General features: G+C 37.8%; 2 protein-coding genes across 3 annotated transcripts in view; one reads left to right on the top strand and one right to left on the bottom strand.

Moving 5' to 3' along the window:
• LOC101737076 (ankyrin repeat domain-containing protein 29) overlaps positions 1 to 18008 on the top strand; it is a 54083-nt gene extending 36075 nt beyond the window's left edge. Inside the window, exons 2-8 of one of the 2 annotated variants that reach the window (XM_004930280.5) lie at positions 6373 to 6483; positions 12279 to 12377; positions 13361 to 13459; positions 14152 to 14250; positions 14901 to 15098; positions 15357 to 15452; positions 15521 to 18008. In XM_004930280.5, the coding sequence (XP_004930337.1) occupies positions 6373 to 6483; positions 12279 to 12377; positions 13361 to 13459; positions 14152 to 14250; positions 14901 to 15098; positions 15357 to 15452; positions 15521 to 15727 (909 nt within the window). In that variant the 3' untranslated portion in view covers positions 15728 to 18008. Of the gene's footprint in view, positions 1 to 6372; positions 6484 to 12278; positions 12378 to 13360; positions 13460 to 14151; positions 14251 to 14900; positions 15099 to 15356 lie in introns of both variants that reach the window. The other variant, XM_062670371.1, reaches the window with a different exon arrangement.
• On the bottom strand, positions 17994 to 21317 carry LOC101736944 (lymphokine-activated killer T-cell-originated protein kinase). Its single transcript, XM_062670372.1, has 5 exons — positions 21099 to 21317; positions 20728 to 21023; positions 19921 to 20116; positions 19528 to 19722; positions 17994 to 19144 (listed from the first exon to the last, which is right to left on the bottom strand). The coding sequence occupies exons 1-5, from the start codon at positions 21199 to 21201 to the stop codon at positions 18972 to 18974; spliced, it is 963 nt and encodes a 320-aa protein (XP_062526356.1). The 5' UTR covers positions 21202 to 21317; the 3' UTR covers positions 17994 to 18971.
• Between the last annotated feature and the right edge of the window lie 352 nt (positions 21318 to 21669).

Here is a 21669-nt window from a genome sequence, read left to right as displayed (position 1 = left end):
TTACATTTCTTTTGGAGAATAGCGTTTGATACAGACACGGTATTAAATTATAATTTGATGATACATTTCTGTATGAGGATTACTCCATTGAAATTTTGTAGAAGGGCGTGTCCCGCACGAGTGTCCCGCCTATTTCCGCCGTGAAGCAGTAATGCGTTTCGGCTCGAAGGGTGGGGTAGCCGTCGTAACTATACTGAGACCTTAGAACTTATATCTCGAGGTGGGTGGCGCATTTACGTTGTAGATGTCTATGGGCTCCAGTAACCACTTAACATCAGGTGGACTGTGAGCTCGTCCATCCATCTAAGCAATAAAAAAAAATGGAAAAAAAAAGAGTTGGTACCGCTGTCTTGTCTATTTCAAGTTCAAAGCACTCGTCACGTTTTTCTCAAAGAAAACATCTACAAAATATCATTATAACTTTACGTAAACTTACGTCACTCAAATTGTTTTAAAACAAAAACAAGCCGCCGGCTACAAAGAATTGAAATTTTCGCAACGAATCGAAGGAACAATGATTCATTTGAAAACGAAAAACATTCCAGAAGTTTCCGTGGCGAATGAATATTTGAACAGATGTGTGGTTTTGCGTGTTAAATTACTGAATGAATGTTTTCAAAATAGTACCTAATATTGGTAACACACAATGTTTACAACAAATATATTTAATAATTATATTTTTTAATGGTGGAAACTCCTTTCGATTTTTTTTATTGCTTATGACCCATCTATGCAAAATCTTACAGCCCACCTGGTGTTAAGTGGTCACCGAAGCCCATAGACATCAACAACAAAATTCTGCCACACATCTTGAAACATGAGTCCTCAAATCTCAGTTTGACAGTAACAACGGCTGCGCGACACTTGAAACTGAAACTCAATAATGCTTCACGGCAGAAATAGGCAAGGTGGTGGTACTAAGGTAACAATAATGCCAGTAGTAACAAAATTTATATTTTTAGAGGATTTGATTATTATCACACGATGTTATTCCTTCACCGTGGAAGTCGTTCGTGAATAAGTACGTGTTTCATTAGAAAAATTGATACCCGCCTGCGGGATTCGAACACCGACACTGTCGCATCGCTAGATAATCATCGAGCGTCTTATCCTTTTGGGCCACGACGACTTCAAAACTCTGTTTATATTGCTCCGTTCTTGTAAAACTAATTGTCATTAACCATTCTTTTAACGTTATATTTATGGCATTTACATACATATGTCCATAGTCTTTGAAAATAAAAAAATAATGGTATCATATATATATATATCACGTTGCTTGAGTTTTTATTCTCGAACGTAACCTAGTTAAAAAATATCTTTACAAATCTATAATTTACAACAATTGCAATATCATCATCATCAAAATAATGATACAGAAGACCATTGGTTGAGAAGCAACTTTCGTCTCATCGTACAAGTTCTGAGGCCATTAAAGCGCTCAAGCGACCGTGTTGTGATTACCGCTATCATTTGCAGCTCCGTAATGATGTTAATAATTGGACGGAGGCTCGTTTGTTGTATAAGAAGCACACATGTACAGTCTTTATATATAGCACTAAGGGATCTATACATAATGTGAAAAGTGTTGTCATTTTTAAATGACAGAATCGAAATCTCAAAGAAGATAATCGACTATCCTTCTTTGATTTTCGACAGGTCAGTACGTCCGATTAGTGTACATGAAATAGGAAAATAAATGGGACCCAATAATAATGCCCTGTCGCTTTCGCTAATTCCTCTTTATTCAGGCTATGTAGTTCCTTTACTCTACAAATCTGGCGGCTATCCTGAGCATCGAATCACAATAGTAAGGATTACAGACGGACGATCTGTAATGACCAATTTATCTTGCACTGAATTCGCTGTCTGGAACACGTGGGACTTAACTGCCTAACGCTGCAAGTTACAGAAGTTAACTCAAAATGTACAATGGTTTTTATAAGTTTTGCAATCAATAAATAAATATTTACTAACAGTCACGCCACGTTAAATAGTCCCGTGATAAGTTCGTAAAGAACTTGTGTTACAGGTACCAGATAACGGAAATAAATGTAAATAAATAAATGTACATCCATAACCCTGGAATTCTATTTTTTATATTGCAGCGGCTTGGCTCTGCCCCTGGCATTGCTGAAGTCCATGGGCGACAGTAACCACTCACCATCAGGTGGGCCGTATGCTCGTCTATCTACAAGGGCAATAAAAAAAAAATCATACAGATATCTTCCATTGGCGGGATTCGAACCCGCGACCCCTTCGTGTAGTGACCCTGTCACTTACCACTGCACCAGACGGCCGTCAAATGGCAGTGAATAGACAATAATTTGACTTTTGTATTACGTACATATATCCTTCTTAATCCAAAGCCTACAGGAATCAATTAACGAAAATTAATTACCGTGAAGATATATATCACAAAATAGTTTGAAATAGTAAACATAATTAGCGCGTAACTAATACAATGTGAGTTACGGCCTTGAATTCCGAGATAAGTGGAAATTTATACAAGAATTATTATTGAATGTGAATTTTGAGGTGGGTTCGTGTATTTTTTGTTGAAATTTGAAGCTAATAATGTGTTGATTGCAAGCACCAGTCAGCGCACTCCTCCGTGCGATGCCACTTATCAGTCACGATGGTCGTGATGTTTTCGTGGGCCTATAATAAAGAGGCATAAAGTTCAATTTTCATCCAACAAATCCAGAGCACAGAAGCTGGATAAAGCAGACCATTAACGCGTCCAAATCCAAAAACGGGTTTGTTCCGAAATAATAATATAATAATTATAAATCAGAATGAATTAGGAACCATTCTTATTAGTATAGTTTTAACACGTACAGCGCTTTATGAGGAGAGATAACTTCAGATTTAGATATCAAATACAAACAAGGTATGTTAAAATCTGTACTATCTGATAAAACAGTAGTAAAACGAGTGAAACGTCTGCTAGTTATTCATTATGTCAATTTTAGAAGATGTAATGTCATACAGCAATATTCAATGTGAGCACTGCTTTTGTTAATAATCTATTCACTAGCAGTTCAAGCTTTTTTAATTCACGGTGACTGATCCGATGTTCCATGCGCATGTAAGTAACGTGTTAAACTCAGTGAAGCTTAAAGCTGTACCGTAATCCGAAACGAGCGGGCGCAGGGTTGATAGGTATTTCATGAAATGCGCACAAATATGAAACTGCGTAAGATGATCGTAGGCGTAGTCTGATAGTATCATGAATATCTAAGATGTCGCCAATTTTAGAAAAATATGTTTTTGTTACGTCGCGTAAAATATCAGTTCAGTCCAAGCATGTATCATTTATGTCACATTTCTTTCTATTTTGATTCTAATTATAAGCAAATGACCGACCTCACTTATTGCCCCCTCTTCCTTCCTCTGAGACTAGGTTTGTGTTGGTAAATCAGTCTGCTCATGCCTGAGCAGTCCACAGCACAGCTTATGGCAGACGGGAAAAATCAAATAGAAATGCCTTAGTCAAGGGAGTGGCTCAACTATGGTAGACCCAACGCTTTGGTGCTGTCAGTCCTAAGATTCTATATATATTTTTTTATCCTACCTAAGCTGATAGCCTTGAGAGGCTATTTCAGTGTAACCTTAACTAGTAGGTGAGCTCGCGGGGCTCAAACCTGACGACGTTGCTAACCCGAATCCTAGCAAGAGCCGTGCTTTGTAGAATCTGTCACCGGATCGGAAACGCGACCCACTGAGAAGATCCGGCGAGAAACTCGGTGGGTTGTGTCTGTGGGTTAATTTACTCGTCAAGCTCTCGTCGCGGGTTCGACGAGAACGATGACTGGATATTTCAATAGGAAGCGGTTATGAGTACCATATACATATATTCTTCACGTATAGTCTCCAATCGAAAATAGACTATTTCTATGCCAACAGCTTTAGTACTAACCAAGTTAACTTACCAACCCTAAGAGAACATCCAATATCTATCCACGGATGTATCAGTTCGGTTCGTTCAACCTACAAATATCGCGTGCTTGTGAATGTTATTAAATCCGTCTTGCGAACCGATTACCGATTCAGACTCATTACGTTTGTGTACAACAACTAGATTGTTCTAAATTTTGTTAAAAAATTAATCTTGCGTGTAAAAAAATATAAATTAATTTGGGTGTTAATTTATGGCGTTTTCTTGAATATGACTATGAATATAAAATAATAGTAAGTAAAAGTAATAGTAAGTAAACCATGAAGTTGTCGTTTTACAATACTGGCTATTCGAAACGTAATATATGTATGGCTGTCAGTAATTTCTAAATTCAAATGATTCTTTTTTTAAAATATATGGAATTCTATTTTCAATTTCAGTTATTTTTTATTCATTAGTGGTTTGTTTTTACTATATTCGTATCTTTTTCATCAATATGGACAAGGACATGATAAAAATAAGAGTAAATATTGGAATACGAGTTCCGTCGCGGTAGTAATGTCGCACAAACATCTCGCAACATTAATGACATGCATGGAGTGAACACTACAAACGAACACACAATTCTTTATTTGTTTGAACGCTTCCGACATGGAAATGTTGACCTAAAAAATGAACCCCGTGGTCGCCCGCAAACTAAAGTCAACAACGATGAATTAAAGGAGATAGTGGAAGTTCACGATACTCAAACTATCTCTGAGCTAGCAGCAGTTCATAAAGCAAACTTCAAAACAATATTGGCACATTTACATCAAATTGGCAAGGTAAAAAAAGCTTGATAAGTTGGTGCGCATGCACAGAACGATCGCCAGCGCGACGAACGCTTTAAGGTGTCTTGCTTTGTGTAACAGACACAGAACGGAAGAGATTTTGAACCCCATTGTCACTTGCGATGAAAAGTGGATTATTTTTGATAATTGTAAGTGATCATCATGTTGGTTAAACCCTGGTTCAGTATTTAGACAATCCTCCAAACGAAAAAGAGCCCCTAGAAAAGTTAAAGTCTCTGTTTGGTGGTCTAGAGCCGGTACAATTCATCGCAGCTTCTTACCAATTTTCATCAGCCTTGCTGCGGATGTGTACTGTGAGGAACTGGACATAATGTTCGAGAGGCTCGCAATCTTCGGCTAGCCTTGGTTAATCCCTCGTCCTCGCTGCTCCTACACGACATTGCTCGACCTTAACACGGAAAACAGACAGTCTTCTAAGTTACAACTGCCGGTATTCTGAATTACAACCAAGCTACAAGAGCTGTGATGTAGTAATGATTGTAAACTTGACCTTGATTCAATAAATTATACTGACCATTCAACTACGATGACAATAACGCGTGCAGTGATTGATGTATGCGATAATTAATGTCACATGCAACCTCCTATCCTAATCTAGCAATTTATTTTGTACGTTACCGTTATGTGATATTAATACAAAATGACTAGTTTTTTGTTCATACCAAATTATTTGAGCGAATGGTGTTCGTTCACAGACTTCGTTCTTACTTACATAATACTATTGTTTAACGAAAGCACCAGACGACCTAGCGATTATACGAGCATTATAATCGCTAGGTCGTATAATTAGATCAGAGATAAATAACACTAAAATTTTTTTTGCGTTGTTACATTTTCGGCCTAGTTCACAGTGTGGGAGCATAATTTTTGCAACTAAGAAGTTATTAACTTATTAATTAACAACAAAAAATATATTAGTTTTTTTTTAATTATAATTTCCCGTTCTGTGTGATGTTGTAGTGTATAGAGGAATAGAAGAAGAAATCATTAATAAATCACATAAAAACAAATAACCTAAAATGTGCTACTGACAATTTCATATAAACTTGCATAAACACAAGCTCCAAAGAATATTCGCACTGTTGCTCTGATGAGCAACAGCTTTTCTTTTTGATGGGAAACACTAATGAATACATTATTATACTCCATTTCAATAACAGTCTTTAGGTTGACAATTTTGTTTAATAATATTATTTCTAGCAATGTCCTTCTGGGACATGGAAACAAAAAAGATCTCTGGATCTATGCAAAAGTAAATAGTAAACTGAAGTCGTCGTGGCCTAAAGGATAAGACATCCGGTGCATTCGTGTTGAAGCGATGCACCGGTGTTCGAATCCCAGGCGGGTGGTACCAATGTTTCTAATGAAATACGTACTCACCAAATGTTCACGATGGACTTCCACGGTGAAGGAATAACATCGGGTAATAAAAACTGCTATTGTAACTGTACTTGAGACCTTGGAACTTACCTATATCTCAAGGTGTGTGGCGCATTTACATTGTAGATGTCTATCGGCTCTAGTAACCACTTAACACCAGGTGAGCTGTGAACTCGTCCACCCATCTAAGCAATAAATAAATAAAATCCTTGAATGATAAAGTTATTTTTGCTTTTGCAGAAGGAATCCCGCACCGACGTGCAGTTCCACCTCGCAGCGCTGAGGGGGGACTGCGACCGACTGCGACAACTCCTGGATACAGGGAAAGTTCACATTGACTCCAGAGATAGGGTGGGTATATTTTTCGTATTAGCGTTAAATAAGAAGCAGCTAAGAAAATATTAGACTTTATCCTTATCTCTTGTTAGTGATGTCGCCTAACGAAACCTGGGAATTTTATTGATTGTATTTTAATTGAGGCTTTGGCACTGCCGGTTTTTGACAATGATGGTGATCACTCAAGATGAAGGATCGATGCTTTTAGGCACTCCAAGCACCGGTCACTGTTCTCGTCGGACCCGTGGAATGCGATGAAAGCTCATTGTGAACAATTAACTTACAGACAACAGCCCACTGAATTTCTCGTCGAATCTCTCAGCGAGTCGCGATTTTGGTCTTGCAAGGGTTAGTGTTAGCAAAGTCAAAGTCACCAGGCTGAGCTTTGTTGTTCGGTGAAGCTAAAATTACTAAGTTACTATCTGGGTTAGGAAAAAAATTTGATTAAAAGCGATCTACCTTCGTATGAAATAATAATGTATAATGTGTAGTTTTCATAAAAACTAAAAATAAGGCGCTCCCAATGACTTTTTGATCGAAAAACATGCATGATAAACTTGGCTAAAATTTGTTGAAATATCTCTAGGTCGCAGATTTTCTCGCGCATCGATAATATTGTTGTTATATTGATAAATACGATTATGTACGTATATGTCGTGTTATTATGCGCTATGTGCCGTTGAGCCGACCTTGAGTTAACCTTGAGTTGCTTATTGCCTGGTTCATAAAATGCCACCACTCTTCCTATTTCTGCTGCGACAGCCCTTATAAAATACAAGACTAAGTAGCTTGAGACTAAAACCTCACATCTCAAGGAGATTGGCGGCGATCGCTTTGTGATGTCTATAGGCTTTGGTAACCACTTTACACCTGGCGGGCCGTGAGCTTGACCACTGATTTACTAAATAGATAAGAAAGTCCATAATCCCTCCGTGCAGAAACGAAAGCCAAAGGAAATATTCGAAAATGTATTGCGACCAAAATAAATCGCGTGGCCTGAATTTCTTGTATTATTTATACTTTACTCCTACGTGCATTAAAGCTTAGGCGCAATATAAAAGTGGTTGCGTTTAAAATCTTCACACTCAACTGTTGATTTGGACGATCCTTTAATGTAGGTATTACTTTAATAGTTGTCCATGGCTTGGTTAAATTAAATTATTAGTTCTTAACTTGTTCCGATTGCTATCCAGACAGTATAAGCTATTATACTACGAGTATAATAGTTATTGCTATAAATTGTACACGTAATGAAACCCCAGTTGTGGATCGAATTAATAAATGTTCAACAAAAGAAGATAAAAACGCAACTTATTATATAATATTTTTAGTTTTGCTGTAGTTCAATATACTGCCAGCGTTATGATTCAAATAGATACTGAAAAGAGATAAATGTCACCAGTGCCATGCACGTTATGATTTCGTGTGACGACAATGGGAAATCATGTCCACTCGTTATCGCTTATGCTTTAAGCCATCGAAGATCATGAATCCAAACTGCGGTTACTCTATGATTTATCGTTTGATGCGGCACTCGTTATGTTATGTAACGAATTAATGGCGAGGTGTTATCCGGTTGTTGTAACTGTGTAATATGTGCTAATGCAGTTTGTTAAGTGCTACAGAATTATCGTTGCGCCGTGAGAGGGCTCTGCTGGAGATGTTGCGTTTCTATGTAGGTATACCGTCACACGATAATGCCTCCCCGCTGAGTTTCTCGCCGGATCTTCTCAGCGGGTTGCGATTCCGATCCCGTAGTAAATTCATTCGCAAAGTAGTTGCTCTTGAGCTCTAAGGTCTCCTTCGGAGGCGCTCGGGCAGCTGCTAGCAAATCCCACCCCTCCTGGCTGAGCCTTTGCTCGCCCACCTGTCCTGATGAAACTGGAAAGGCCTCCGGGCCACCAGTAATCCTTCAATCACAAAAAAAAACGATAATGTCTTGTTCAGAATGACAGCTTTAAAAAAAGTTAGATTCCTTCTTCACTTGGTCGGAATCTGGATTTGTTTCGATTTTTTGTTAAGTACTGTTTGAGTAAGCGATACGGTTAACATTCTCATACGTTTTCTCAGAAATGTGTTTTAGTTTACCAAACACACTAAAACACGCCGTTTCTTTAAGGTAGATGTATTCATTAAAAATAAGTCGTGATGAATTAACGAAACTATTGTTGTTTTTTTTATAATTCAAATTTTCCTCTCTGGCAATAAAATGAAAGTTATATTTATTACGAATTATTTTATAGTATATATGTTGAAGAATAAGTTTTCTACAAAACCAAAATTTTCAATTACCAATAAAATCTTCAGATATTTAGAAATATCCAAAATGTAAATGAAAACCAATCCCGATAAATCCGATAGACAGTAAGTTATATTCCACGGGATTATTCGCTGCAGCGAGCCCATTTTCCCGGAAACGTGTCATCCCCAGTAAGGGCGCGTCCTTGTCCTACATCGGGTCGATCGATGATTGAACAGGATTTGTTGAATACGTCACAATGTCAAGTGTAATTAGTAAGTTCTGCGAATTTCTCAAATTTCCTGAATTAACACTAGCTACGAAGTTTTTTTTTGTTATTGCTTAGGTGGTTGGACGAGCTCACAGCCCACCTGGTGCTAAGTGCTTACTGAAGCCCATAGACATCGCAACGTAAATGCCGCCGACCACCGTGAGATATAAGTTCTAAGGTCTCAGTATAGTCACACGGCTGCCCCACCCTTCAAACCAAAACGCATTACTGCTTCACGGCAGAAATAGACAGGGTGGTGGTACCTACCCGTGCGGACTTACAAGAGGTCCTACCACCAGTAAAAACCACCAGTTTTTAAATGGTCGTCCTAACGTTTAGCTTTTATTTTACACTCAATGATACTCATCAGAATAAGGGGTCTCATTCGTCACTATTCTAAGATTATCTAGAATAGAAAGATGCCCAATTGAGTTTGACTGTAGAAACGGACAGAGAATCTGTGGAATTTATTTAAGTTAAGTAAATATTGTTGTAACCAGAATTAACTGTGTATACCTTTCTCTGGACGCTTTTAGATATGTTTATTTTATTAGTGAAGATTCGTTGTTTCGCTTCGTTTTCCGACGATTTAATGGACTGATGAGCGACTCCGGTGCTTCACTCTGTGTGCTTCCCTTCGTTTGCCACTAGAGATGCTGTTCCAACTCCATACAAATTTGAGTTAACTTTTACGCGATCGAGAAGTTAAAAAGCTCGCGATAAGCACGCTCGTGTCTCTAATGTAGGGAAATATATTTTATTGATTACGTTTTGAGAGTAGTTATTGATTATTTTAAACAATGAAAGCTTATGGAATTATATTGTTGTTTTTTCCTCCCGTAGATGTAAAGGTCAAGTGCTTGACGGATAAAGGTACTATAAACTGATCTTACAAACAGCTCTACAAGGCCGACAGTACGGAAGTACTCGAGATAAAAATTAGAGAGAGGAGTAGGAAAGTTGGTTAGGAAATAAGATAAGAATACTGCTGCTACGGACAGATGGAGAAGTTCTAATAGATAATGGAGGCTGGGTTCACATTTGTTCCAGGTTAATAACTAGATAAAGTTGTTATCTGATATCTACTGACGTGCTACATGTTTGCACTGCTAGGCAACCAGTCTTGAATCGTCACCCGTTCCTTTATGTGGTATTATGTGACTAACAATTAAGTGAATAAGGTACCAACCGCGCGGAATGAACATTCATGTTAGATTAGACTGGTTTATGGGCTAGATATCTACAACTTGTTTTTCATATTATGTCAAATTTTAGATCGTAGTGTTCACAAATGCTCAAGGCTGCCTTTGTTTAGTGCCACTGAACTTAAATTAATTGCCCCTTTTCGAGCGTAAGCCAATGAAATCTTGCATCACCAACACAACCCACTTCAATTCAACTTGATGAAAAGAGACAGCACGATTGTAATTATTTTCGATAAACATCATTCGTCAATGTTTAGTGTAAAAGCGTCAAAAATATACTTTGTAAACTGTAAATGAACATTGAATCGTGGCGTTGTAGTGTGTTCCTTGTGTGTGTGCTTAATACATCTCTGAACTGATTGTAAGTAGCTATCGACGTGGACAGCAGAAATCCAGGAGTACAGCCAGACGTCGGGGCGTTGGTGGCAGGCCGAATGGTAAACAAGGGTTCGTCACGTTTCCTTTGAAGAAAGAGGAGTTCATTCCGGAACCAGAGGGCTCGAGACATAAACGATGTCCAGAGAGGCACGTAACTGATTTCAGTGGGTCATTACTGTGAAGTGGACGGTGGAAGTGAGTGACCAGCGCGACCGACAGCAATTCGACAGGCGTTTTTTTTTCTTTTCAATCCATTGCTTAATAAGTCTGAAAAGTGCCCAAACGCTATTTTAATATTAATACGCGAATTAAAATAGTATAAAGCCTCGGGTTCTTTTTGCGCCGAAAACCTTTTGATGTTATTCACGTTGTGCAAACGTTTTTGCATCAAAAGCGTACTTCAAACTCCGTACAGGAATAGTCTTCATAAACTCCTTTGAGCCCGGGGCGCTCCAGTTTCGGAGGGAAACAAATTTTAATGACGCCCTGGTCAACTTTGCGCTATTAACGTGCAAAAGATGGACTTGAAATAAAAAAATAATTGTATAGGTTTCGTAAAATTTTTCTTCTATTTAAAAAGGAATCGATAAATAATAACTTAAAAATACGCTAACGTCATAAAGACGCTTATTAAAAATGAAAATATTAAATGTTAATGTTAATGTTATGTTATTAAAATTAAATGGTTCCAAGAAAAGACGTAGTTCTGATAAGAACCAGCGAAGCAAACTTAACGGGTTTTTTGTGTTATAGTTTTAAATTTAATATTTATTAAATAACTAACTTTTATTTATGAAATTAAGTAGTAAAATAAATAATATGGCGTCCCCAACATGTGCTATCATTGACTCTGTGGTTGACGTCTGTCATGTGGGATTTCGTTCAGCTGGTCCCTCACAGCTAGTTATCGTAATAAACACCTTATTTGTATGTAAAGAAAAACCTTTTTTTATGTAATTTTTATATAATACCATTTTAGTTTTTAAAAAAAAGTTTTTTTATTATATAGATTGACTGAGCTTTCTGTCATTGAAAAAAAAAAAACGAGTTCAGTTTTATTTAATTCAAGAATACTAGACTTTTTGGCTGGAACGCGAGGAGTGAAGTTGTGTGATTTGTTTAATTTTGTCTATTCAGTGTTTCTTTAGGCTTAAATGTGTCATAACGGTGGTTTATTAACTGTTTAGTATCTGTGAAAGAGCACAGATGTGGGAAAATGAAACTAAGCCGCTGAACGTAACTTCTCGGAATCCTCCAAAAACTCCACGGAAACAGTCTCGGTATAACCATTTTACTGAGATTATATTTCATCTCATATCATCTTATCTCATTTCATTTCATACCATGTTTCATATTAATAAACTTCATTTCATTTCATAATATCATTTTTTATATAAAAAAGGTCATATAAAAGATTAGGCTGTATGGAAGATACTTTCGCCTTTCCAGTTGGAAAAATAAAACAACTACATACTACTCAAGAATTCTATGTAAAATAATTTGTGGAAAATAAAGGCTTTAAATGTTGTTTTCTTAATATTGTACAGAAAACGCAATTAAGTCTTTTATTAAGTTTGTTTAACCACTTTTAGAATATTCCATGTCATTATATTATGTATAATTACGAAATTTTTAGGATTAAACGTCAAGCTGAGCGGGAAAATTAAACCACGTGTGCGTTACTATACTAATAATAAATTGATGATTAAAATTCCAGGACGGTACCACGCCCCTCATACTGGCCGCAGCCATGGGGCACACGGACTGCGTCAGGGAGCTGTTGGCACAGGGAGCCGACCCAGCCTGCTGCAGGACGGTAACACCAAAATCTTAAATGCACAGTTACAATTTCGAAAAAAAAAACAACAATGAAGGTTGTAATTTATGTTATAAGCAACATATCATTGCTAAATACGTTTCACGCTAGATACATTTTCGGGCAAGTCTACAACTTATTTTTTGCGTAAATTGACTAGCACACACACAACGCAGAGATGGCATCCGTTCTACCCTATGATCTGCAAGCGAAGTAAATTGTTCCTTCGTAACAAGATGACAGTTGTTTGGTGGAAACGCGAGGAGTGAAGTTGTGTGATTTGTGTTATTTTGTCTATTTAGTGTTTCTTCGGGTTTAAATGTGTAATAACGGTGGTTTTAACTGTTTAATATCTGTGAAAGTGCACAAATGTGGGATAATTAAACAAAACCGCTGGACGTAGCTTCTCGGGATCCTCCAAGAAGTCCACTGAAAACGTTTCAGTATATGACCACCATTTTGCTGAGACAATATTTCATTCCATATCATTTCGTCTCATTTCATTTAGTTTCATCGCGGTTGATTTATGTCTCAAATTAATCATCTTCATTTCATTTCATTTCACTCCATATTATTATTTTAATAATAATAAGAATATAAATTAAAATAAGACTTGACCTAAAGGTCTTAGTTACCAGGCCATAATCCCTTAAAATAAAAATAAAAATGTGACACTACAAAACTTGTGTAGTAGTAGTGTAGTGTTCGCTCATGCGGCCCGCATGCATACCCTCTCCAGGTCATCCAACCCCGCTTCTGCAGAATAGCCGTCGGGGCACCGTGGCTCGCGAGGAATGTCGACCGTCACGACGATTTAAATTTAGAAACGATACGTAGAGACTTTAAGGTAGGCAGCGACTTGGCTGTGCCTCTGACGCTACTGACGTGTATGAGCAATGGTGGGCAATGGCGGGCGCCAGAGCTATAGCCCCGCCGGGAGTACATTATACAATGCGACAGTAACACCGCGCTGTGGCTGTCAGACAGGAACGAGCGCCCTGTTCTTCGCGGCGCAGGGAGGCTTCCTCGACATCGCGCGTCTGCTGCTGGACGCCGGCGCCGCCATCGACGCGCCCAGCTCGGTGCGTGACCCCCCCTCCACCTCAGTGTATAGTATAAACGCTATCCCATCCTTGAAATCGAAACGCATGACTCTTTGTGGCAAAAACGGGCAGCGCGGCGGTATCTACCCGCGCCGGCTTTAAATACAGCCTGCCACTAGGTTTCATTATTAACTCTTCTAGACTTTTCAGTGTATGATTGTAAACAGTTTTGTGTTTTCTAATTTTGTGTCTAGTTGTTTTTTTTATTCGTTGTTGGAAAAAAATTATTAATGATTTTCGACTCCTGTCTATGCGTCTTGTACAGCTTCTTCGCTCAAATAAACTCATTGAACTGTAATGAAACCATAAATGATGTTCTAACCGAGATATAATAGTGTCCTTAGTGCGAGTTTTTTAACGTTCTCGATAACGTAAGAGTTAGCCCAATTTTGTAAGCAGTTGGAACAGCGCCTCTAACGGCAAACGTAGGCAAACGATCCCATTCCATACAAATATGAGCTAACTTTTACGCTATCGAGAACGTTAAAAAACTCGCACTAAGCACACTGTACACGCAGCGAGTTACTGAAATCAACGCGACGGCACGCGCGTCATATCTCTACATCAACGAACCCAACTCTTAAGAACCTCTGAACAAAGCCACAGAAACCGTTCCCTGTAAACGTAACTAGGAACTCAAACAAAATAAGAGAGTGTGTTGTGTGTCGCAGGACGGCGGCACCCCGCTGTTCGTGGCGTGCCAGTGCGGACACCTGCCCGTCGTCGACGAGCTCATCAGCCGCGGGGCCAACGTCAACTCCTGCATGAAGGTACGCGCCGGCACGAGGCGCTCTCTGTAACTGTTGTGTAGAATACACGGTTGAGTCACCTACTGACCAACCGACTGCTAGCGTTTAAAGGAGATCCTACTTTCATCTCCTTTAAAGGATAAAGCTAAACCGACATCTGGTCTTAAAAAATCTAATCAAATAAGCTGCTACCAGCTGTTGAGACTCGGGTCGTCTAAATGTATTTATTTCTATAGCAACAGTAGTTTTTAAGCTATTGCATAGATTTTATCGCGGGCTTTGAGCGCGGCGACTGAATCAAGAAATTTCGTAACGAAAATAACCTGACACCCCACTACGCCTACCATGTAGCTCGCGTTCAACACAATCACACGTTGCGCATGTGTAGTGTATGTGAATAAGCGCGTGGTGTGACGTCACACTGCATGCGTATCATGAAAAGTCTGTACAACTCTCTCTCGCGCGGTCTAGCTTATGAGTGTGAAGGGGACAGTTAATGTTTTGCTTTTATTAATGTTTAATATAGCGTGGTCTTGTGTTATTATTGTTTTAATATTAAATTATCATTGTATAATTATAATTGCATAAGTTGATAAAAAATGCTATGCAATAGCTTTACCGCGCCAGTTCCCGAGTGCCACACGTTTTTTTTTATTTGTGGCTGTGCGCAGGACAAAGCGACGCCGCTGTTCATCGCCGCGCAGAACGGACACGACAACGTGTGCGCCGCACTCGTGCGCGGCGGCGCCGACCTCACCGCCGCGCGCTGCGACCGCGCCTCGCCGCTGTGGATCGCCGCGCAGTGCGGGCACCACCGCGTCGCGCGCACGCTGCTGCGGGCCGGCGCGCACGTGGACCAGCTCAGGCAGGTACGTCGCGTAGGTCGTGGTTTCACCGAACTGGTAGGTGAGCACAATTTGCTAACACTGGTCCTAGCAACAGCAGTATTTCGCTGAATCTGAATCGCGGTGAAATTGTACGTAAATTAGGTAAAATAAATTTATATACTTTATACACTTCCAAAGTAATTTACTCAAAAACTTAATCCAATCGTTTATCGAATGAATTTTTTGAATTGACCGCCCCGCTCGACTCCTCAGTACACTGATCTGGCCCTGTGCTCGCAGGACGGCGCGACGCCGCTGTTCAAGGCTGCGCACAAGGGTCACGCCGCCGTGGTCGCCGAGCTGCTCAAGTACAACCCCGAGCTGGGCCTGCTACCCGTGAGTATCTATACATTGCTGCTTGTGTGGCGCCGCCGACCCCCCGCTCATGTCCCCGCGTGCGACAGAACGGGCAGTCAGCGCTGCACGGCGCGGCCATGTTCGGCGCGCTGTCGTGCGTGCGTGTGCTGGCGCCGGCGGCGGACCGCTCGCTGCGCAACGCGGCGGGGCACACGGCGCTGCAGGCGGCGGCGGCGGCGCGGCGCCCGCGCGTGGTGGCCTACCTGCGCGCGCTCGACCAGCGGGACGACACGACCTACTCCACAGAACAATAGTCGACGCCGAATTACTTTACGTCCTAATGTCACTTGGCGCTCGGCGCGCTATCTTACACTTGCTCGTGCCAGTACTGGACCCAGCCGCGCGACTTGCCGCTAACGAAGGGTAAATCTCCGTCGATTCCAACAGAGTGGCCAACCGTATGAGATTCTCGTACAAACAGAATATAGTGTTTGATAACGCAATTATGTACGAAAATCTGACCTGGAATTTTTTGTACATATTTTTGATGCAGGTATATTACAGATTATACAAGTTTTTACCGTATAAGCACATCAGGCGTACTAACTAGACTTGCGCATTCTCGTGTCGTAAACTCGAATTCACTTTGCCCCCACACTTTCTTAGAACTGAAAATGATAATTAAAGTGACGAAGTAATTTAACTATCAAACGTATTTATAGTAAATCTTATTTTAATGATTATTTTTACCCCTATGTCAAGCCATTGCGTAGCCTTTCGGGTTCTTTCAAAAAAGCCACTGGAAATGTCACTGTAAATAGCCCCCATTTTACTAAGACAGACTATATTTCGTATTATAAGATTTGGCTTAAAGGTCTCACTACTAAGCTAATATTAAAAAAATAAGAGTAAACTTTACGGTTGGCCACCCTGGTTCAAACTTCAAATTATGGCGATCTTATATCCAATTGTCAGAATCTAAATTTGAATTAAGAATGATACTACATATTATGTTACTTTATAGAAATCAAACTATTTTTATGCAACTTGTTTAGTAACCAGCAATTGCTTAAATAGCAGAAGTGAATAATTAAAATTGCCCAGCGTTTACGAAATCAGTGTCCCATGGAATATAAATGGTGTAACTCTTGTTTTACCGTTTTTGAGTTACGTTGTAAGAATAATTAAATAATTACAAGGTAGTTAAGTTTTAACCGTGAAATCTCATATTAGATCTATGTTTTTACTTCGGTTTTAGTAGGCGTTTTTATCATTTTACATTTATTTATTATTAAGAAAACTCATTAGAACATGCTTTCAAAACTTGGTGCTGTGTAGTTTTAAGGTTCTTTTATTTTTTGTTTGTTTTTGAATGTATTGATACATCAACACTCATTATTGATTTATCTCGCCAGTGTACATATTGTTTCCAATGTAAAAAAATATTTGTGCTTGATACTTAACAAATCTTGCTTATTTATAGACATTGTATTAATACACGCAAAAATAAAAAGTAATTTATGAAATTTAAACTAGTCAACTCTATTTACGATTAAATTGTGTTTTTACATTATATTAACAACATCAATAATTTACTTAACATATAAACACTGGTTAAATCACCATGTTAACTTAGGTATATTGATATTAAGTAGATTTCCAAGTACAATTTTCAAATGAGTATGAAATGAAACTTAAACAATAGTAAAGCAACTGAAAAAGGGCTGACTTATTTACAATTGAAAAAAATGTTAAAATTTCCAAATTTTGTAATTAAAATTAGCTTGTTTGTCTTTTAGACATTATTATCATGATGTTTTTTAATTAGAATACTTCATTTAATGTTTATTGTAAAACATTTAAATGATGTTTGTTCAAGATTTATATCGTGGATAAGAAATCTCCAAAGTGAACCATCCCTTCATCATTCATCATTATTGAACCTGCACTATTGATAATGTTGGTGTAATGATAATAAAATATTAGCCTAGTTTTTATTAATGCTCAAAATGAAAGATCAAATGCTACTGAGCTTGAAGCAAGGCACTGTTTTATACGTACGTACGTACACAAATAATTTTATTCAATTGAATTCTAAATGAATTAAGAATTCCTAACCATTTTAGCCTGTAGATGTATATTTTCATACAATCACAAGAATCATAAAGTGTAAAGTAAAAAACTATTTTCATGAGGACTTTATGTGGTAAAATTATTTAATGGAAAGGAAATAATAAATTGTGTTCTGAGAGGAGTGTTAGGCGTCGACAATTAGATATATTCAGTATTTTGTAAACGCTCTTTACTGTAACGGCATCTACTTCAATGTATTTATTTACTTTGTCAGAGGCTGCTTTCTAGTTGAAAGGTCAGTCTAAATTTATTTGATTAGTACAACACTGAACATAAACTAATAGATTTTCCACATTTTTTTTATAAAAGACACTAATTTGAGGTTACTATATTCTGTTTAATTCAAAGAATTGTGAAAGTGGTTATATTTATTGAAGGTTAAATATACGAGGGATACTGTTCGGTAATTAAGTATTTGTTAATTGTTGTTATTGACGAATAAAATACTTTTCGAACATAAAATAGTTTTATTGTATCTTAAAATAACATTTATTTTACAAATAATACAAGCAGGCTGTGCGGGCGCCTCCGTCGGCCGGGAGCCCACCGGAGCACCGATGTAACTCTAGCGACGTTAAATTTACGTTTGAAATAAACTTTATTGGTCCCATCAGATACTTATTAAAAAATAAATCATTGTCAATTTTAAGTAAATGCTCTCGAACATAATATTAATTGAAGTTAATAAAAATATGTATTTACCCAGGCGGACGACAGGGGGGCACTTGAAAACCAAACGACAAATGCCAAGTAACATATTATGTGAAACACGATTTGGCTGGCAATTATATACGTCCACACTGTCCAATTGATGAGCGTTCAGAGAGCACACAATATACACAAAATATACGCAGTCACTGGGAAGAGTTTTTGATATTCGTTCTCGTAAGGGGTGAAAGGTGTAAAACATTTGTATTCCATAGTTGTAATGAAATGTTATTTTCTATTTTTGGATGAATTATCCCTGGTCTGTCAGTATGGAGTGGTTCCGTCTTCACATTGGAAGACTATGTGGAGATATCATGCCTATTGCATGCATATATATTGGTATATAATAATAAGTATATATTTCATATTATATGTAAACGGTATATATTTTGTTATTATATGTATATATTTTCTATAATGTATTAACTATAGTACACCGCAACATACCTGCTATATTTTTTTATATTTTCCAGAATTTCTATAAATTATACGGTTGTCTGGAAGAGATCGCTTTTAGCGATAAGACCGCCTATTGTACAAATTTATCTGTTTTTTGATTGTTTTTTTGAATGTAAATTGTGTTTTGGTGTGCAATAAAGTGTATTCTCTCTCTCTCTCTCTCTATTGTCTTTAGGCCGCGATGAGTTCAAATACACAAAATTTCTAAATTACATGTTAGATGTAGCAGGTAAGATAATGTGAATTCCTTATAGAAACCTATTGACATGATGTGTTATGAAGTAATGCCGCTGCCATGGCCCGGGCGGCCGCCGCGAGCTGCGCGGCCTGGGGGCGGTCGGCCGGCCGGCTCTCAGTACAGCTGCAGAACAGGGTTAACGGCTGTGCGTATTCTACTTCCGATATGTTGGCGGGGACGTCTGGACGACTGCCTGTAATTCAAATTTATTATCAAAATAGTAAACATTATGATTTTCTTCTTTTAGAAGTCTTTATATTATCTTTAATTGGGAAATTATTTCTGTAGAGAATGGTATACAAATAATAAGAAAAAAATTGTGTTCAAATCAATTTAAAATAAGTAGAAGAAAAGAAAAGAATTTGAAAATAAAATAGATTTTCCAAAAATTGATTCAGTATTTATTCTAATTTATATTTTAAAATATTGGCCATTGTATTGGTCGAATTATTTCTATATATCATCCAACTAACTTATTATCATTATGAGAAACAAAAACTGAAATAAATATTTTTAGGACAACCTTACATCCAACTCAGAGCAATCTAACTTTAGCACATTCATTTGTATGCTTACCATATCGATCGGAGAAATCATAACCACTCTCGTCAAGATCATCCAGGCTCATATCAAAGGTGTCCTCATCAATTTGTGAGTGAGGTGGCATTAGTGACATCATCTCCCACAGAGTGAGACCAAATGGCCAGATGTCAGTTTTGTCACTGATCTGCCCTCCGTGAATTACTTCAGGTGCGCTCCATGCTTCTGTACCTGAGTTTTATAGTGTTTTGTTAGTCACACATTTATTTGTTATCAAACATTGTATTACTTCTGTATTCAAAATCAAGTAGATTTTCAATTACGCTAATTTATTTTAATAATTTGTAGAATCTTTACTGAACTGAAAAAATGTTTGTCTTGTAGACAAAACTTATATAGGTACCTACATAATTTAGTCAAAGAAATTACCATAATAAACAGTTCCACCAGCATTTTCCTTATCAAATATTCCATTTTCGTCGAGAGGAAGTGTCACTCCAAAGTCACAAAGTTTACATATCACAAAATCACCGTTGACTAATATGTTGTAAGATTTCATGTCTCCATGTAAAATTTGCATCTTCGTATGAAGATATTCAAGTGCACTGGAGATGTCTACAGCCACCTAAAATTAAGGTCCAATGAGACTAAACATAATTAAAAGTAAAAACAAGGTAACTGGTCATCTTACAATCTACAGAAGTATACTGTAGACCATTTTTGGAAGCTGAGAGTCAATAAGTTGTATAAAGGGATTGGAACATAATTTTTTTAATTGCTTATTTGGGTGGACGAGCTCACAGCCCACCTGGTGTTAAGTGGTTACCAGAGCCCATATATGTCTACAACATAAATGCCACCTTAAGATATGAGTCCAAGGTCTTAGTATAGTTACAATGGCTGCCCCACCTTTCAAACTGAAATGCATTACTTAGTGCTTTATGGCAGAAATAGGCGGGGTGGTGGTACCTACCCGTGCACTCACTTGTGGTCCTACCATCAGTAATTACACAAATTATAATTTTGCTCATTATAATATATAATTTTAATTTAATTTTTGTTCAGTTTCTGGTCTGAAAAATAGTTCTGAAATATAAATCATTCTATTGCAGCATTGCTAATACCTTTTTAGCTCATGGATAATGAAATTACTGTGAACTTTTAAAGAATACAATAACATTCTTAATATCAAAATAGACAACTTTGACTGTAGATTAAATAATTTTAAATGTTTACCTGCAACATTTGTCTTGGTGAAAAGGGCGTACAATCATCATCTACTCTTTTTTCGATCAAGTCCCCCAAGGATAAATCACAAGCTTCCATGCCCAAGTATAGAATCTTGCCTTTACTAAATGCCCTAAAACCCACTATGTTAAGGTGGGACATTTTTTGTAACAGTTCCGCCTCAGTTTTCAGTCGATCTGTGTATACTTTATTTGGTTTAACTCGTTTGTTCAACATTTTGAGAGCCCACGGTGATCGGATAAGTCCTGCCCTCGGGGACCTCACTAATTGCAGAACGGACACCCCTAAAACACAAAATGAAGTTTACAGTATTCTAGGTAAATCTATTATTAATTATTGAAGTTTTATTGTTTACGTACCAGTACCATAACCAAGTTTATTTAAAAACGGTGATGGTGGTATAGTTATTTTATCGTTGTCGAAAGATTTGATAGACTTTTGTGGCGTTTGGAATTCGGTCATGATTGATTTCAATTTGGTTAAGTTTTAAAATGTTTACTTCACCAATTTGAAAAAGACACCACAGTACAACAACGGTTTAATTTTTAAATTTGAAATTGTAGGTAAAATTATGACATTCTGACAGCTTGACATTTACAAATTTTGACAGCAACAGTATGACAAAACGAGCAGAAGGATGACTTACACAAATAGCCTAGAAAAAAGGAAGGAACAACAATTTATTTTACGATTCAACAGCTATTCTTTCTGACCTAGCTGGCTTCTCCTTATTTTATTTATGGACTATGTCACTTAAAAATTTCAAGCCATAGTTAAAAAAATGTTCTGTTAGAAATGCCTCTACCGGCTACTTATTAATCTTACAAGAACGAGATGCAATTTTGACACCAAAGAGGTATTTTATCCAAGCTTCTCGAATGATTTAAATTTGCTTCTACGTTAAACAAACGATTGTAAGCTTATTCTTCA

The sequence above is a fragment of the Bombyx mori genome, chromosome 10 (genome assembly GCF_030269925.1).
Source record: "Bombyx mori chromosome 10, ASM3026992v2".
Taxonomy (NCBI): Eukaryota; Metazoa; Arthropoda; class Insecta; order Lepidoptera; family Bombycidae; genus Bombyx; species Bombyx mori.
Note: the sequence above shows the minus strand (reverse complement) of the source record. Positions and strands in the feature narration are given on the sequence as shown.

What these genes read in the sequence shown, in the direction of transcription:
- LOC101736944 (XM_062670372.1), bottom strand. Translation starts at nt 21,201, where the DNA reads ATGACCGAATTCCAAACGCCACAAAAGTCTATCAAATCTTTCGACAAC. An exon ending in TAAACTTGGTTATGGTACTG is followed by an intron (nt 21,024 to 21,098) that starts GTACGTAAACAA and finishes TTTGTGTTTTAG; the next exon opens with GGGTGTCCGTTCTGCAATTA. An exon ending in TGGTGGAACTGTTTATTATG is followed by an intron (nt 19,723 to 19,920) that starts GTAATTTCTTTG and finishes TATAAAACTCAG; the next exon opens with GTACAGAAGCATGGAGCGCA.